This window comes from Mangifera indica, chromosome 10 (assembly GCF_011075055.1).
Source record: "Mangifera indica cultivar Alphonso chromosome 10, CATAS_Mindica_2.1, whole genome shotgun sequence".
Classification (NCBI taxonomy): Eukaryota; Viridiplantae; Streptophyta; class Magnoliopsida; order Sapindales; family Anacardiaceae; genus Mangifera; species Mangifera indica.
In genome coordinates, this window is record NC_058146.1 from 9,401,225 (window position 1) to 9,420,674 (window position 19,450).

A 19,450-nucleotide genomic window follows, 5' to 3' on the forward strand; every position below is an offset into this window, starting at 1 on the left:
ACAATGTAACATATATTTAATATACTTGAATAGTTTAATCTCATGCCATCAATTGCATAATCAAGACATAAAAAATTCAAATCACATATTTGATCATCTTAGATCATAGTATCAATCCATTCACTTCACAGAATAATCCTTAATACACATTAAAGTTAACTCGAACGAAAAATAGAGAGAGAAGTCACCATACTTACCTCTCTTCTGACAACAACAATGGTCTTCAAGTGGCAAAGATTGAATTCTTGACATCCTTTGGCTCTAAGACTCCTAAAAAACCCTTATCTCTCTCTCAATGCTTTGAAGATGTGATATGAATAATGAGCAAAACATACTTGCACTTCTTTTATTTTACCATATAAACATGACACATAGTCATGTGTTTCCTTACACATGGGCGTGTAAGTTGTTACTCATTAATGATAGTTTCTAAAATTGTCACAAAATTGATCCTTATCCAAAATTCAAATTCACTGGGTACACATAGACGTGTTTCTCTTCCTACACAAACATTATTTCACATAGACTTAGCCATTACCATTTTTATGCACATTATATTAAATGACCATTTTACTCTTACCAACACACACAAAGGCATGTGAACTCCCTCACATGATCGTGTACACCCTAAATCCTTAACACAATTACAAAACAATAATGAGAGTCAAAAGGCAAAAATAACCCTAGACATGCCTATGGGTATTACATAACAACTCAGTAATTCTCTAACTCAAAGAGTACAATGAATTTGAGACCTAGACAATGACTAGTGATAGGACAAGTTCAACTTTATGGATCATAAAGAAGTTTCTTTTACAATTATCAAAAGAGAGACCCATTTGAATTTTATCGCATAATACCTTCATGACAACCATCTAATAAAAAGTTAGTTTCCTCTATAAACAAGATGCCATTGATATATGCATTAACTCTTGCTTATTAAAATTGAAATGGTGGATTCAGGAAATAAATTAGAGGAGTTCCAATGTATTTTCCTTCCAACAAACTTATACATAAAAAGGGTAGGAAAAAGAAAGAGTGAAAGAGAGGACATTATATGCAATATATATATATATATATATATATATATATATATATATATATATATATATATATATATATATATATATATATATATATATATATTGATAATATCTTGTATCATTTTTATGCTTAATTCAAATTAGTGAGAACATTGTGAACATAATTATTCTATTATCACCAAGTAAAAACTCTTTTGCCTCATCAATTTCTTTTATCTTTCTTAACTATTCTTTCACACACTCGTAACACTGATCCAAGTTTAATTCAATTCTAATTGTTATCAACGTAACATATCTTGTGCAGGATTCTAAATTGCGTATATCAATTAATAATGAAAAAGCTCCTCAACAAGTGGATTTTTTAGTCTATATTTAATAGGATTTGTGGAATAATTATGTTCTCGGAAGAGGAAGAGACACGCGATGAAACCCGAGAGAGAAAGAGACAGGTGACAATTGGAAAGGGAAACGTCATGTTGAGAGTGTGTCAATCGGGAAAGAAATTGTCAGAGATAAAGGTTGGGCTGATCGGAGACAAATCATTGGAGATAGAGATCTGGAATCTAAATTGAAGAGGGGATAAAAATGAAATTTTCCATAAAGCTAGGGGACAGTTGCAAATGGGAAGAAGATGAGAGTTTGTAACCCTAGACTTTGGGGGGAGGGGGGAAACAATTTTTAAATCTAAAAAAAATGAAGTTAGGAGGTAAAAAAAAATTTAAAACTTAAGGGCAACTGTAAAATATAAAGATAAATAAAATCTCTAAATAATGATTTAATTTTTAATAATAACAATAAAATTTAACATATATATAAATATTTGAATTTTTAAAATTTAATAAATAAGAGTTTAAGAATACAATAAATCTATAGTGGAAATAAGTCTTTTGGCCAATAAATAAACTAAATAGAAAAAACTAATTGATGACTAACTGCAAGCATATAAAAAACTTAGTATTTTTTATCCTTATTTATTTGTGAAGGAGTAAATATTTAATCTGATCTTGAATTAAAAAATACTAATAAAAAATATCTTTTTCAAATCTAAGGTGATGTTTTGCAGTGTTGGGTATAGAGATGTCAATGCGCCGGGCGGGGTTGGCTCCGACTTGGCCCATCGGGTTAATATGTCGGGTCGGACCCAAGACCCAAACAGTGATGGACTTTCGGATCGGGCCGACCCATTGAAATATAAAACTCCAAGACTCGACCCATATAATAACGTACCTTAATTAGGCCGGGCCGGGCTTCAATCGAGCCAGGCCAGATTGGGCTTTAATCGGGCCGACCCGACCCATTTAATCAATATTTAAAAAAAAAATTTAATTAAAATTTTTAAACACAAATTATTTTTCAATTATTAAAACCGATGACAGTATCCTGAATATTTTATTTATAATCCCTCACTTGTGGGGGAGGAATACCGTAGTTACATGATGAAAAATATTATAAATTGATAACATAGTACAAATAAATGAATTTACATACGGTATAAATTACAAAACATAAATAAAATATATCTACTATATAATATTTATCTACTCATATTTTATATCTAAATCTCTGAATTCTTCAAAGATAAAAAATTATTGTTTGTGAATTTAGATATTTTATAATATTTTGTAATGATAAAATTAAAATTAAAATAAAATTATAAATATAAAGAATTATTATTTACGAATTCAGATATTTTTTGGAAGAGAGTTAATAAAAGAAAATGAGATTGAAAATATAATGAAATAATTGAGATTGAGAGATTAAAAAATTTGTAATTAAAAGTGAAAATGAAGGAAAATAGAATAAAATTATTTTAAAAAATAAATTAATTAAAAAAAATTAAGTAGAGGCGAATCTGCCAAGTGGCAGAAGCAGAAGTCTTCTTCTACCGCAAGACAGCAGAAGCAAATTTTCTGCTTTTGCTGCTCAAAAATTTATTTATTTATTTTTATTTTATAAACAGTGTCCAACTGGGCCATGCGAATTTATAGGTCTAATATTAAAGTTTTAAGCCTGATCTGATAGGCCCATAAGCCTGACCCTACACTTTATAGTGTCGGGTCAGACTTTATTGTGCTTGAGCTTTTTTTCATACTTCGAAACAGGCCTTTATTTGGCTCGGCTATAATATATATAATAATATGTTGTTGATTAAATTCATTATTTACTGTGATTATATTGTGACAAAGGGAAAAGTCCAAGTTTTGTTGCAATCCTGGCCCCACGCTGGATTTGCTATTCATGATTGCTTCTTTGAATATCAAATGGGATAACCCTATTAGCTCCTCCTTTATTTCTTAGTTTTTTGGACAGTTATTGATTTATAAACATTTGCTTCCTTCTGGGTATGTCTAACTTTCTTATATATTTGTACCTGTTCATGCATTTTTGAAATTTTTTTTTTATTTTTCATTCACGGGAGCAGTTTTGAAATTGGGTATCATTGAATTTGAACTTTTATTTAAGCTGTTTCTGTCGTTTTAAGTAGTTGAATTTGATGTTTCGAAAGATTGAAATTTAGATATTGAATGACAAATCTGATTGTGTGAAGTTAAGAAGAATAGAAATTGATATTGTAGAGATCCATTAGAAATTATATACCTTGGTGTCATCATTTTGGGGCTTTATTTTTTTGTCTTCTTTCAATTTCTTTGTTTTGGTTAATCAACTTAAATTGAAGAGAAGTAGCGTGGCTTGGTTTAATTTATTGAAAGACTTGCTATAATATTTATTCTCGCATTATGCTCCTGAGTGGTAAATTATCATTCACTTTTTTTTTTCATAATATTAAATCGCTTATTTTCATTTAGATCTCTTTCATCCCTTTAAAATTTGATAATTAATCAGGTTTTGAATGTTCTAAAAATTCTTGGAGATTGTTTGTTTATTCTGATTATAAATCAAATAGATAGGTTTTGCCTGGAAATGATATGACTTCATAATGACTATTGTCCTGTCTGGTTCAATTGATAATAATTGAGTTTTGTGTGTTTGTAACAAACAAGTGTTGGGCAATTTGATTTGCTTTTTGTTGGGTGGCATTATGTCGGGCACCGTGGAGCTAAAAGATCAAGAAATGGTGGATAGGAGTGCCCCTGAGGAGTCTCAGAAGTCTATGCCATTATCTGAAGAGGAGGTTTGTTGAAATCTTGTACTGCACATATTCAATTTTGTTGAATCTTTGAAAGTGGACTGGTAGAATTTTATTATGAGATGTTTGATTCTGTGTCATTTTCTTTTTTTTTTTTTGATATATATATTTTTTAAATTGTAGGAAGCAGCTGTGAAAAAGAAGTATGGAGGGATCATGCCCAAAAAACCCCCACTCATTTCTAAGGTGATTTCTGATTAAGAATGTTCTTTTTAATAGTAAAAAAAGTGATGTCGGGTTCTGTTGTTATTAATAAAAATTGAACTTGATTTTAGGACCATGAGCGTGCTTATTTTGATTCAGCTGATTGGGCTCTTGGAAAGGTACTTTACTTTTGTTTTGTACAGTTCTTCTTTAGCTTGAATTTGCTGGAGAATATGCATTAAGTTAGTTTCCTAAATTTTTTAATTCTTTTCAATGATAGCAGCAAGGTGTTTCGAAGCCAAAAGGACCGCTTGAGGCTCTTCGGCCAAAGTTGCAGGTATTAGTTAATACTTTCTTGAACTGCTATGAGGGGTTTTGACCTTATTGAATTATGTATTAAATGTATATTGGTGTGAATAGGCTGTTCGAAGTGGTTTTGTTTGTGACTTTAACAAACAATTTGGTGACTTTGCCCCCACCATGCTACAATTTTATGTCGTTAAGGAGCGAAGCTTGCTACTGTGAATCCAGTGCTGATAAATGGCTGTAATAATACTAAAAATATTACTACTAATCTCAGTCTCAGAGTGTAAAATCAAAGTTAAGTAACTATTGTATTGAGGGCTTTAGATTTAATGAGATGCTAAAGGTGAGACTGATGGTTTGATGGAGTGTAGATTCTGTATTTGAATCCTTATGTCATTTAACACCATCGAACAAACAAACAAGGACATTCAATTATTTTCTTAACATAGCAAGCGAAATGGAAAAAATCATTAAAACATACACTGAAAATAACCAGCGAATAGAAGGAATACTTTTTGAATTGAAAATGCACACTATTTTTACCGGTACAGAAAGAATACTTGTTTAATTGAAAATGCACATTATTTTTGCTGGGGCAAAGGGGAGATTACATTAACAGGTGGTTTTGTGAGAGTTGGATGTGATGAATGGACTTCCATTTGAATATTTATTGGAGAAATTTAGAAAATTTCTCTGCTAGAAGAAACAATTGGTGACAAGGAAAATGTGCTAACTTGAAAGATATATGCTGTAGGTGCAAAAGTAGTTATACAGGGGTGGTTGTCTGAGATTTTAATGTGGTGATAGAAACTTCTTTTGAAAGTTCTAAGATGATTGAATGCCAATTGATTTTGTGGAGATTGACTTTTACTGACTTTACTTGGGTGTTAGTATTGAGCCTTTGAGGGTAGAGAGTGAAAGTTCTTGTGGTCAAATTTAGCTTTTGAAGCAGGCTCTGGCCTTCTGTTTATCTTCTTCTCAGAATTGTTAACTTTTTGGAATTCCACAAGTTCTCAAATTGAGATCTTTGCTTTTTGATGTGCTTTCTATTGTAGACATTGTGTTCATGAAGTTGCTCCAGTGTCTTCTAATATTTCTTATACTAATGAAGGGCCTAAAAGATTTAAAAAAAAGTCCATTCTCTACTGAAATGCTTCAAAAGGAAAGGAATAATCGTGCTTTTGAACACATTTCAGTTATAGGAGGAGAAATTATGGACAAGCTCTGTTGGTTTATCTGGAATTTGAGTTTTTAAAGCATGCAAGTCACATTGAGCTTATCCTCTAAGCTGTTGGAAAGCCAACATTAGGGGCAGTCAACTTGAGATCTTTACAAGAAATTGAGTAGTTTCTGTATAACTAGTGTTTGTGTATGTAGAAATAGATTTAAATTTTCAACTAAAAATCGTTTTGGGTGAAAGAAAAAGCTCATTCAATTGAAATCAGTTTACGTTCTTCTAATAGATTATATCAATTTTCATGTTTAGAATGTTCCCTATCTCCTTTGAATTTGGGGTTTTTGTTGACAATACTTGAAGGTCATAATAAATGTGGGATGTACACTATTGTAACTTTTTTATAAAAGTACTATAACATTGGGTAATTGTTATACTATTTTCTTATTTTGTATAGGACTTCTTTTTTTTCATGTATGAAACAAGTCATTGTTTACATGGTTGCTTATGAAGCTTTATATTTGTCATGTTCAGCCCACACAACAGCAAACACGATATAGAAAATCTCCTTATGCTCCTTCTGATGGTGAAGGTATATGTATGATTATTTGGTTTGCATTTTTCCGCTTGCAAGCTATTAATTCAAATGTCAAAAACTGTTCATTCAACAGTTTCTTTTGTAAAAGTGAAAATGGAGTCAGTAAATTGTTTTACTCTGCCTTTTGTCCCAGATGCAGGTAGTGCTCCATCTGAGGAAGCAAGTGGAAATGAATGAGAGATTGTTGTTGACCTTTTCACTCATGTGAGTACCATTGATAGTTATTCTAGTATCTTCTTAGGTTATGTGTAACTTTCGGACAATAAAGTTGGTGCAAATTTTATTAGCTAAAAAGGAACTAACCACAATATATTCTTACTTATTTAATACCTTGTATGATCTAACTTCTTGTTCCAATGTTTTTTCTTGATGTAGGATATGATTGCTAGTTCTATGAGTGAGTAGCTTTACAAATATTAACAAGGTTTTTTTATACACACACACGGTGTGTCTGTGTTAGCCCTGGGTTTATTAATATAGGATATTTATCCAACTAGAAACATATTATCAATTAGAAATATTAGTTTATTAGGAATTAGTGTCTAAGTTATATAATGTTATCGATTTGGATTACTGTTAGATTTGTAATTATATGAATGGTAGAGTTGTGGGAAGGATCAGAGGGGTTTTTCAAGAATTAAATTTAACTTAGCTTTGTATTCTTTGAGGTGGAGCACCACTGGAGTGTCCAGGTGAAGTGCCAAAAGATTTTATCCTTGTAATAGTGGTTTATTCAGTACTAAAATTTAAAATAGTTAATTAATACAAGGATGGAAAATAGGCTGGAAGTCGTGGAAAAGGAAATCGAAGGTGGAGAAATTCTTGGAATTTCAAATCTGAAAGTTGAAAGAAATGTTGAGTGCAATGGGACAATGGGAGACAAGCTACACTTCCTTCAAAATCACCACCCTATGCTAACTAATAGTTGATGCATAATCCAATACAATCGAACAACCCAAAACCTGGCTTGACAACAGCCCCAAGTCAATTTCACAATCAATTCCACCAACAAGCCTATGATTAAACTTTCAACCCACGCTACAATCTTCTCCATAATCAAACAGTAACATCTGCACAAAATTGGCCTTTGCCGAATTATCAAAAATTACCAGGTAGCCTGCAGCGGGAGACTTATTAAATGAGCCGCACTAGTGACTAGTCCAACAAACAATCCCACCACATTGACCATACTTTCCACAATCGACACCACACCCCATAACACAATCAGCTGCAAATTTCGCTATATATCAAAATCTTCCATCAAACTGGGCCAATTTCAACACCACCTCATCATCCACCCACCAGAAAACACACGTCAACACCTAAATTTTATTCCCATGAGCCTCTATTCAATAAATTACCCACACAGCCACCCATATCTACCGCAATTTTATTCTAATGATTTTCAATTTAACAGCAATCCATTTCCACGTGTCAATTTCACCCCACAATTAGATGCTGAATTTGTCACGGTCCACCATGCCAAGACCCACTGCAGGTCGTGTCGACTCCCAATTTTTGAGGGCTCAGGACACAACCTATAACATTGTGAATTATACCTCGATAGGCCTTTTGATGAGGTGATTGTCATGAGGGTATTTTTTCAACACGCCAATGACACTAAAACAACATATGTGATGCAACCAAACCCTCCCAAACTTGGTTCAACAATACTCTAACTCCGCTTAATGTTTTGCACTCAAGTGTGAGGAAGAAGCTACAATGATTTTAGTGCAATTGTGTGTCTGACATACATCAATTAAATAAAGAGACCAATAATATTTATTGGTTTATTGATCAACTCACAATCTTACATAGGAGTTACAAGCCACTCATTTGTATAAATTCTCATAGTTTGCTCTCACTCCCTTGCCTTAGCTCACTTTTCTTTTGTATCTCACATATATTTCTCTTATGTCTCTCATATCTAATTACATGAATAAAGCTCCCTATTTATACACAAGGCTCAATAATTGGATAAGCTAAAATTTCAAATTCAAAACCCACAATTAGCTCCTTGATTAGCTCCAAAAATCACTCCAGCCTAACTTTAGCTCAGTCCCACTAATGTTAGCAATCAAACCTACAAATCACTCTAACTTGATTGTTGACTAATCCTTCAATTTGCTCAACTTGATTAAGTCAATTCTATCTCCATTTATTGCAAATCCATTTAAGTGTCAGCTTCAAATTATTAATTGCTCCCATGCAAGCCATGTAGCCAGGTTAATGTCGCCCAATCTGCCCAGTTCTCGCTCATCAGTTGTATTTCTCGTGTTAGTCTTCTTTCCATGCCAACTTGCCTTGTTTTGGGTGCGTAAGATTTCAAACTATCACCTTGACATGCTCCATTTCAAAGCGTTCACTTAGGTAGGAAACCCCACTCAATTATCACAGATAGCCCCGCACAGTGTCTCTTCCATGCGCCCGCACCAATGTTGGCTAAGTTTGTTACAACCTTAGCCACTTGTATCTGCATCAAGTCTTCGCATGCTCCCGGATTTGATTAACTCATGAAAAAAGCATTCCCACTTGAATGCCCGCTCATTGGTTATGCACCTTTCCCATGCATTTGTCCTTGCACACTTGTGCTCTTGTCCTTGCACTCTTGTCTCTCTGCTAGACACGTCAATTGGGCCGGGCTAAATGGAGGCCCGGCCCGAAGCACAAAAAAAGGCCCGGGCACGATAAAGCTCGACCCGACATTGTAGAGTGTCGGGCCGGGCCTAAGGCTTTAATATTAGGCCCATGGGCCGGCTCGGCTGGACCCGATACTGTTTATATATATATATGTATATATTTTTTCCTGGGCAGCATAAGCAAAAGGCAACAGAAGCAAACGGCAGCAGACCAAGGCATAAGCAAAAATCTGCTTCTGCCTTGGTCTGCTTCTGCCTTGGCAGAAGCCTTTGCAAAATTTAAAAAAAAAAATTTTTTTAAATAAATCTATTTTATTTCTTTTTATTTTCACTTTTATTTATAAATCTTTTAATCACTCAATTTCAATTATTGCATTATATTTTCAATTTCATTAACTCTCTTTCGAAAAATATCTAAATTCGTAAATAATAATTATTTATTTTTGAAGAATTCAGAGATTTAAATATAAAAGATGAGTAGATAAATATTATATAGTAGATATATTTTATTTATGTTTTGTAATTTATACCGTATGTAAATTAATTTATTTATACTATGTTATTAATTTATAATATTTTTCATCATATAACTACGGTATTCCTCCGTCACAAGTGAGGGGTTATAAATAAAATATTCGGGATACTGTTATCGGTTTTAATAATTGAAAAAAATTTATGTTAAAAAATGTTAATTAAATTTTTTTTTTAAAAATTGATTAAATGGGCCGGGCCGGCCCGATTAAAGCCCAACCCGACCCGTTATTATATGGGCCGGGCCTTGGGCCTTTATATTTTAATGGGCTGGGCCTTGGGCCTTTATATTTTAATGGGCCGACCCAACCCGAAGGCCCGTTACTGTTTGGGCCTTAGGCCCGGCACGACCCATTAGCCCGATGGGTCGAGCTGGGGCCAGCCCGGCCTGGCCCGGCCCATTGACATCTCTACTCTTTGCACTTATGCGTGTGCCCACCCGCACACTTACGTGAAAATCAACAACCCGTATTGTCTTTGGCATACGTCTTAGCCAACTACTTATAGCAACATTCTTGTGAGCTCCTAAGACCTCTTGGATCATCAGTCTTCTCATACTGCCTCACTTGCACACTATTGTGTCATGCTCAACCATGCCGCTTCAAGGTCTGTCAGTGAGCCCAACGTGTCGACTCAACACACCTTAACACCTTTGGATTTTAGGGGGTGTGAATCCACATGCTTTGTGTGTTGGCTTGGCAATAATTTTTTTTATTATTAATTTTCATAATTTTTTTAAATAAACGAGAGCAATACCTTCAAAATTTTATCTAAAAGCTCTCACCAAACAAAGAAAAATTGTAGTTACATGATAAAGACAATTAAACTAATAAAATAAAGAAATCATACATGAAAAAATAAAACATATGTATTACAGTTTACAAGTATCATAAATTTTCACTTTTTTATATATTTGAATTCTTAAAATCTTAAAATCTTAAAATATATAATCAGCAACATGATTTTACAACTTGAAATCTATTGTCACCTAATCTTTCACCTGCATAACACATTCAATAACTCTTGGGTGTAAACTTGTATCTAACATCAACACACATTCACCTACATTAAAAGTTGATTTTGATACTACGGTAGACATTGCAAGTGTCAATAAATCAGGTGTCATGACAAAAATTACACGATATGTTTTATATGTGATTTCTACCATGCAAGAATATCAAATTGATCATTTTCAATCATGATTTCAAACAAATGAATATTCATATAATTTTTAAATCACTGAAAGAAGAGTTTTAACTTATTGGTTGTTTATCTTTCGTGAAGATAGACCCTAACATTATTTACTTTATATGAACCTGAACTTAAATATGACTGTGATGTGTTTGTATTATTTCCATCAAAGTATAATTGAAGAACACAAGTTTGCCAAGCATAGGATATCAAAGCATTAATTTGAGGATGCTAAGTCAAGCTCACGCATGTTTGGATTGTTTCGCAAGGGCATTGTACCAATGAAGAACACAAATAGTCCATGTATGTCACAAATATTTCCTTTAGGATATCAAGTTTTAATTAGGAATGTTATTAGTCATATATTACCAATTAGGAATATCAATTTATTAAGAATTAGTATCTAAGTTAAATAATCTTACCAATTAGGGTTAGAAGTCAATTATTGTTATGCATGACTTGACTCCTCACGAGCAAACTTGGTTGTGACATACTATACAAGTGTGCATACTAGAGTGCACTGGCGTACACCCTTCTCTTGTTGTGCACAGGTTAAACCCTCATGAGCATCCTTGGGTGTGACTTGGTGCGCAGGCGTGCATAGTCGAATGCACAGGCATTTATCCCTTCCCATGAACAACCTACATTTCCTTTACGATAGTACATGTTCCCTAGGGGTAATTTCATCATTCTACTATATGAGCAGTCGTACACCTCTTTTATATGGGTACTCACTGCAACCTAGTATATATATCACAAACGATCATGCATGTACTCCACATGAGTGTTCGACAATAGTAAAAAACTTCATAAGTATCAAATGTATAGGTGTGTATGTCTTCATGCATGACTATACATGACATTGTTTTTGTAGAAACATAAGCATGCCTTGAACATGCCTGTCCTTGGGACAATTGTGCATATATATCTGGAAACCTAATTTCAAGTTATTTCTACCTAGTTTCCACACAGATCAATAAAGTCTCTAACTCAAATAAGATGCAAAATAGTCTTTAACAAACACTAAAATGGTACAAACATGGTCCCATCAAAGAGACATATAAAACCACATTATTCTTTGATCATGACAATCACTAAGTCATCCTAACATTTTTCTAACAAATTCATCACACAAAATCATGCCTTTTATCATGGAAGAATATGACTACAACCCTATCGAAATATCTAACATTCATCATATCAAGATCATGCATATTTCAAGTGTTTATGGCAATATGTTTCAATAAAAGATTTTTGGTAATCCTTCCTTAATATAGAAAATCAAACATCCAAATTATCAATTGTTCACACATAATATCATAACTTAAAATTATAGTCCCTGACTTACTTGGATGCCAAAACAAGATGATTCAGAACTAGTTCTTTTCTTTCCTTCTTCTTCCTTCTCATTGTTGTAAATAGCCTCAGGTCGTCGGAAAGCCTTATTGAAAGTCTTGCATATCAAGTCTCTCTTTCTCAAATACTTAAAGCAACATAAGAGCAAAATAAAACTTATGGGATAACAATCGCAAGATCTCTAATAAGTATCTTATATATATTCTCATGCAATAATCAATTGCACACCATTGTGGGTCACTTTAAATATTCCATTGTGGCATAATATCCAACTGGCTAACATGACATCAAATGAACAGGTGTGCACACTTCATGCGCACCCCATTCATTAGCTTAAAATTCACTAAAACAAGTATGAACCAAGAATTAACCTATGCCACATTCAAATATAAACACAAATATATATAATAAGAATTTTTCCCTAAAGACCTACTAATGATTATTACTTCAAATAACTTTTTTTTAAATTTTTACATGTATAATTGAATACCCTTGAGCTTTGATATCACTATAAAGATTTTTCATGTATTCTAATAATAAAATGCAAAATATGTAGTGAGTAAATTTAAAAATTTCTTGAAAAACCCGTTCCCTCAGATCAAGGGGTAATTAAACATGTAAAGGGAAATGTTAGAAACCTTCATACCTATGTTTGATGGCTCATTTTTTTTTAATTAGCCGTAATGTGTTTTGTATTAAAACACTTCCTTTGTTATTCCAAAAAAGCCCTACTCACCACATAGGGGTTTTATAATAACCGAGGACAATATCTTGAACATTTTATTGATAATGCCTCATTTGTGGCATAGTAATGTCATGTTTATATGATAAAAAATATTATAACATAGTACAAATAAATTAATTTATATACTGTACAATTACAATTATAAATAAAAAATAGGGAGAAGGACTATTTCCCATCCAACTTTAGATGCTTTTTCAAAATGCCACCCACGGCAGATGAAAATCCACTTTTCCCACCCATGGCTAAACTGCCATCCAATTTTTCAGTTAGGGACAGGGGCAAAATCGTCATTTACTATTTAAAATCTTAAAACTTTAAAACTTTACCGTTTCCCCCCTCCAGGTTTCAAAAACTAATAACTAACCCATCCTCAAAGTTTGAAAAGTTTAGATTTCACCCCTAGGGTTTGCTTCCTTCACTGGCCACCATCGACAGTCGACGCAATCGATCGATCTCCCATCTCCGACTACAAAAGACGACGAAGGACGACCTTTCATCGCCCAGATCTAGACGACGAAGCATCATCCAGATCTAGAAGAACAGACGAAGGATGACGCTTCGTCGTAGCCTCTGGACCACGCAACGAGCGACGAAAGACGGCGAAGAGTCGTCCTTCGTCATCTGGGTGGAGCAACGAAGAGAGACTCTTCGTCGCACGGTGGTGCGATGAAGAGATCTCCGTCTCTTCGTCGCACCATGCGACAAGGAGATGAATATCTTTTCATCGCACCATCGTCGTAGCACCAGGAGAAGAAGGAGGCCGGTGATGACATCGGAGACTACGTCAGGAGATGAAGTTGAAGAATAGGGGTGAAACTGCTAGTTTTGAAAGTTATGGGGGGCGGCTGCATTTTGAAAAATATGGAAACCTTAGGTTTGGAGGTGAAAATGTTAGTTTTCAAAGTTTAAAAACTTTAGATAAGGTGAAATGTTAGTTTCTAAAACCTAAGGGGGGTGAATGGTAAAACCCTTACATCAATTTTGGGATGAATTTTGCAGACTAAATTGAGGGGTATTTTTGTCATTTCATCTAACAAGGGTAAAATGGACATTTTATCCTTATGCAAACAGAAATCATCCATATTAACAGCTCATGGGTGGGAAAAGTGGATTTTCATCTGCCGTGGGTGGTATTTTGAAAAAGCATCTAAAGTTAGGTGGGAAATAGTCCTTCTCCCTAAAAAATAAATATTATATCATTTATCTACTCGTCCTTAATGTCTAGATTTCTGAATTCTTCAAAAATATCTTCTACCACTAAATTTTATAATTTGAAATCAGTTTTAACCCAATCATTCATAGACATGATCACTTAGACCATATTTAGGTGTAAATTTGATTGCCTATTATCCAACACGATCCATCTATACTAAAGTGGATTTTGATGCTAAAGTTAACATCAGAGGTGTTAGTAGATCTCAGGTCATGACTACAAGCACAAGAAAAGTTTTACCTTGTCTTTCCACTATGCCAAAACATCTAGTTTTTTAGCATTATATCATTGAACAATTTTTGGATAATGGTCAATGTTGATATAATTATAAAACTGACTATAATTTGTACTTTGACTCGTAGGTTGCATACCTGTGTGCAAGAGCGATTATATGTGTGACTTTTTTTTGCTTGAACTACCAGAACTTACCTTTGGTTCTGAACTTTGTCCAGTCCTTTGTATTTTTGTTTAAAAATACTATATATTTTAAGTAAAAAATCTTGAATCTATTCAATAGAATTACCATTGCTATTAATTGACAAATTTTCATTAATAATATCAAATAAATTTTAAAGTCCATTAGTTTTTCCCCTAGGATCTAAGACAGTAACTATAAAATAAAGTAAAGAAATTTCACTCTAATATTTTTAAATTTTTTGTTTCATTTGTCTAGATATATTCTGAAAAGTATGATGAGACCCATGTTTTTTAAAAAATCATTTATTTCTATCATACTATATATTATTGAATAAGTAGTTGGATCATATATATTTGAGCAATGGTATATAGTTGCCTTCAATGACTCTAACATATTCATTAGAGCCATAACTATCTTTCAATCTTGATCTGTAAAAAAAAAAAAAAAAAGATTTGTTGAATCTTTTAGTTGAGTATTGAAGTACGGTGTTATAGGAACTTTATACCAACTGCATGCTTTCAACATGAGGTATATTGGATTCCACATAGTTTTAATATCTACTTTTAATTTTTTTCATTTTAACTTTATTAATTTACATAATTGATGATATATTTGTACCCGTGATAGGGATGATGAAATATATGTAATGACATGTCTAATTATTTGTATATATTTTTTAGCTAGACTCATGCCTTATTGAGCTATTAAATTAATAACATGATATACACACTTAATATGAAATAATTTTTTATTAAATGTAGGAGATAAATTATTATACATGTATTCAATAAATTTATCATTATTTTTGACATTATTAAAAGTAATTGAAAAAAATATAATTATTAATTTTATATTTCTAAAAAATATTTGCTAATACACGATAAATTGTAAGAGCATAATGCAGTTATTCTAAATTTCTAAAAGTAATAATTTTTTTGCATAACTTTTAATCATAATTAATATAATGGACAGTTGTACTATATACCCTATATCTTGATTTATAGTTGTCCATAAATCAGAAGATGTTGAAATAATATTATTAAAATTACTTAATTCTTCAATAATTTTTAATTTCATTTATTCATAATTTTTTAGGATATTTGACCTATGAGTTGACTTAGGAATTCTTCTAAATGTAGGTTGAATATTATTTTGCTTCATTTATTCTAAAATTTCATTTTCTGTATAACTAAAAGGTTGATCAGAAGCAACTCATACCTAGCCATGTAGTCTCGCATTTTTATTTGATTGTACGTGAAAGTTAACATTTGTCCCGTGTGCTTGGAACTGTTTAGACCTTTTACTGAATTGGCGACATGACTAACGAATTGTGATCGAGTGAATGCAATTTGTTTTTGCCTTCTGATTTTGTGTAAATTTTTTTTACAATAATCAGTAATGTGTTGACAAAGATACCTTGTGCCACTCGTACTTACATATGTTAAACAAGAACCATAATGTTTACATACTACTTGACGAATTAATTTTCCTTTCATTGTTTCCTGTATTTAATTGAAGTGCTTCAACATTATTGACGTTTATTTTTTTTTTTCTCTCTATTGAATGCGAACCTGTGCTTGTACCACTTTCATCTGTTTGTGTTCCACCTGTTCCACCTTGTACATCATCAATAATATTTTTAGCACCAACATAATAATATTCAAATGGATTAATTCATTTGACGATCCATTTGTAATATTTTGTAATGATAAAACTGAAATGAAAATAAAATTATAAACATAAAAAATTATTATTTATAAATTCAGACAATTTTTGAAAGAGAGTTAATGAGAGAAAATGAGATTGAGAATATAATGAAAGAATTGAGATTAAGAGATTTGTAGATAAAATTAGAAAATGAAGAAAATTTGAGTTGTTTATATAAGAGGAAAAAATAAAAAAAAATTAAATTAAAACAACGAGTCAGTAGTTGTTGAATGGCTTTTGTTATTATAATTTTTTTTAATTTTTTTAATATTTCAACAATATCGGGTTAGAAGGCCCATGGGCCTAATGCTTAGGCCCACATTCTAACCTGAAAGACTTATAAGCTAGGCTTGACACGCTATAGTGTCAGATCGGGCCTCCATTTGATCTGATTCAATTGATGCTTCTAATGAGCACCCAATATTGGGAATTAATATTACTTGATGTAAAATTTCAATAATTCTACCAACCTTTTGATCAAACATCCTAAGGACACCATTTTGATCTCTCATCACGGTTCTACCAACCTAAAGATATTTATTCAAATATAGGTATAAACACATATATTTATAGAGAAAAATTATCACTTGAATGTTTAAATATGACTCTTTATAGATTCATATCATCATGAAGATTGACTTTAGATCACCTACTCCAATAGTTATAATTTGTTGGATGATGAACTGCATGACAAAGTAAGGGATGGTGTGAAGAATAGGTTTGGGAAAATCATGAAGGTAAAACCAATCATGAGATCCAAAATATTTTTATAGTAAGGGAGAAGATTGATATTATGGAGAAAACTGGTTTGTTGTTCCTGCCATACAAGGAACAGAAGACGTTTAGAAGAATTCATCCTAGGATTGGAACAAACTTCAATAAGATTAACTTGGCGAAATTCTCCTTAACGAAAAATTCTTTCCAACTATTCGCCTTTTATAATGTCTCATCTTTCTTATTTCTCCTGTTAGACCAAATTAAACTTCCAGGTAAATTTCTCCTGTTTGACATTCTAAAAAGTTGACCCATAAAGTGGTAGAGGACAGACTTCCATGTCTGGTTCTTGTTACCATTATTGAGGTATTATTTTGGTTGCAATAGTATCATGACATGGGTTAAGTTTGGTTGTGAACTCTGACAATAGTTTTTTAATAGCACAAATATTTGATTGAAATTCAATGACTTTCTTGCTTTCCATCATCTTTCACCTTAAAGCCCTTTGATCTAACAAAATCAAAAATTAATTTAGACGGGATGGACCAAAGTAATTACAAAGCCAATGTTTTTATCTTCTTCTATTTTAGTATTTATTAAACTTTGTAACATGTTTCTTGAATAAGCATGTTCTCAAGATTTCAATACCCATGAATCTTTACAATTTTTTTTTGGTCCGGTATAGGCCCAAAATTGTGACCAAAGCCCAAAATATTTAAATGAATTGCCTTTGAATAGTACAAAGAAAGCCTAAAAGAGTTTGCTTGAACCTAAAAAATTTTTTTAACTTTCCTTAATTTATCTTGAACTTAAATTCCTAATTGGGTCTACAATCCATCATTTTCTCTTTATTTAGTATTTACTGTACTTTCGAAATTCCTAAATTGAAAAATTATCTTTTTGTTGCAGCAAAACTAAGCATTAATCATTCTGCTGAGTGCCAACTAAAATGGATAAACATTGCAACAAAGGTAAGTTAAATTATCTTTTTGTTTCATATACTTGCCAAATGTCAACAATAATCACATAAGGAAACAAAATTTTTCATGATATATGTCGACAATCACATGAGCAAAATATGTTTGTTTTTGTCATATTCATCATTGTTTTATTAAAAGATGCAAACTTCATATGCAACTTGAAAGAAATGAGATTTTTGGGTGAAGTGGTGGCCCTCTAGGTGTAAAGTTACAATAAGAAAATGAATAATTTTGTAATCCTTTCACTTAAAAAAAAAAAAATTGGCATTAGCAAGAGAAAAATAATGAGCATATAAATATTCGGTCGTTATAACTACTATTTTCATAATTTTAGTGACAAATTATTTATACACTCATTAAAACTAAATAAATTTATGATTTTAATAAGAAAAAATGATTATTAAAACTTTATTTCTCATAATTAAAAAGTTTTAATGACAAGAAAAATCACATCGTCATTTGTCAATATAGTTTTCTCTGTTAAAAGTATTAATGATGAAAATAATTTTAAAGGGAAAAACTATAATAACTAGTGACGACGAATTTTTTTTTCATCATTAATATTTTTTAATGACAAGAAATAAACTTTTTATAATTATTTTTCTTTTATTAAAGTCATAAATTTATTTATTTTTAATAAGAGTATAAATAATTACAGACTAAAATAATGAAAATAACACTTATAATGATTAAATATTTATTTGCTTTTTATTTTTCTTGTGCTAATACCAATTTTTTTTTTGTAGTGTTTGGAGTAGCTACTGAGGCTAGTACCTTCAATATAAATAAACATATTTATTAGTTTTTTAATTTCTAATTTTTTTTTGAAATGAATGTTATATCTAACAACTTTATTATGGTTATTTATGTTATGTAGAATTTAGTAGTGAAAATCCATTGGAATCTTTTAAAACGATATAAATTATGTGTTTTACTTTATTATATTTATATTTTTTATACTTGACTATTTATGCTTTTGTTTCTTCATTTGGCTTGTTACAACTTGTTTTAGTCAATTAAATTAAGATTTAGATTTGAATAATTAGACTAAAACATGAGAAATAATAAAGGAAAAGTACATAATTTTATATGGGAGCATTGTAAATAAGTGAATGTGGTAGAGAATAGATTGCATCTTTTATGCTATGTAACTATTATGGTATATCATATTGGGATGATATAACAAGAATGAAAAATCATCTTGTTAGAACTTATGATCAAGTTAAGCGATGTAGTCAAGTTTCCGAATATGTTGGATGAAATTTCGAGAGATGCTATAAGCAACAAAAAAAAATAGTAATGATGATGATGATATATTTAAAGAGTAAGATATTAATCCAATTAAAGGTAAAATTAATAGTTTTCTCACTAAGAGAAAAAAAAAGAGTTTGTAAGCCAAAAAACTTTAAATATAGTTGTAAAAGATAGGGAAAGTGTAATTCAAGATATATGTAGATGTATTTATGACAATGTATTACTATTTAATTTAGTGAGAAATCCTCTTTTCTTATCATGTTAAAGTTAGTAGGTGATTATAATGGGA

The 19,450-nt window shown here is 31.6% G+C and overlaps 1 protein-coding gene across 9 annotated transcripts; it reads left to right on the top strand.

Moving 5' to 3' along the window:
* Positions 1-3,227: 3,227 nt before the first annotated feature.
* LOC123228350 lies at positions 3,228-7,178 on the top strand. 9 transcript variants are annotated; one of them, XM_044653714.1, is made up of 8 exons: positions 3,228-3,385; positions 4,046-4,176; positions 4,315-4,377; positions 4,467-4,514; positions 4,616-4,672; positions 6,350-6,407; positions 6,547-6,617; positions 6,789-7,178. In XM_044653714.1, the coding sequence occupies exons 2-7, from the start codon at positions 4,084-4,086 to the stop codon at positions 6,588-6,590; spliced, it is 363 nt and encodes a 120-aa protein (XP_044509649.1). In that variant the 5' UTR covers positions 3,228-3,385; positions 4,046-4,083; the 3' UTR covers positions 6,591-6,617; positions 6,789-7,178. The 9 variants fall into 9 exon arrangements, with proteins under 9 accessions (XP_044509649.1, XP_044509653.1, XP_044509651.1 ...); XM_044653718.1 differs by having other exon boundaries at positions 6,553-6,617; XM_044653716.1 differs by having other exon boundaries at positions 4,619-4,672.
* Positions 7,179-19,450: the final 12,272 nt, after the last annotated feature.

Coding starts and splice junctions, on each gene's coding strand:
- LOC123228350 (XM_044653711.1), top strand. CDS start 4,084: ATGTCGGGCACCGTGGAGCTAAAAGATCAAGAAATGGTGGATAGGAGT. Junction 4,177..4,314: donor TGCCATTATCTGAAGAGGAG/GTTTGTTGAAAT, acceptor TTTAAATTGTAG/GAAGCAGCTGTGAAAAAGAA. Junction 4,673..4,755: donor CTCTTCGGCCAAAGTTGCAG/GTATTAGTTAAT, acceptor TGGTGTGAATAG/GCTGTTCGAAGTGGTTTTGT.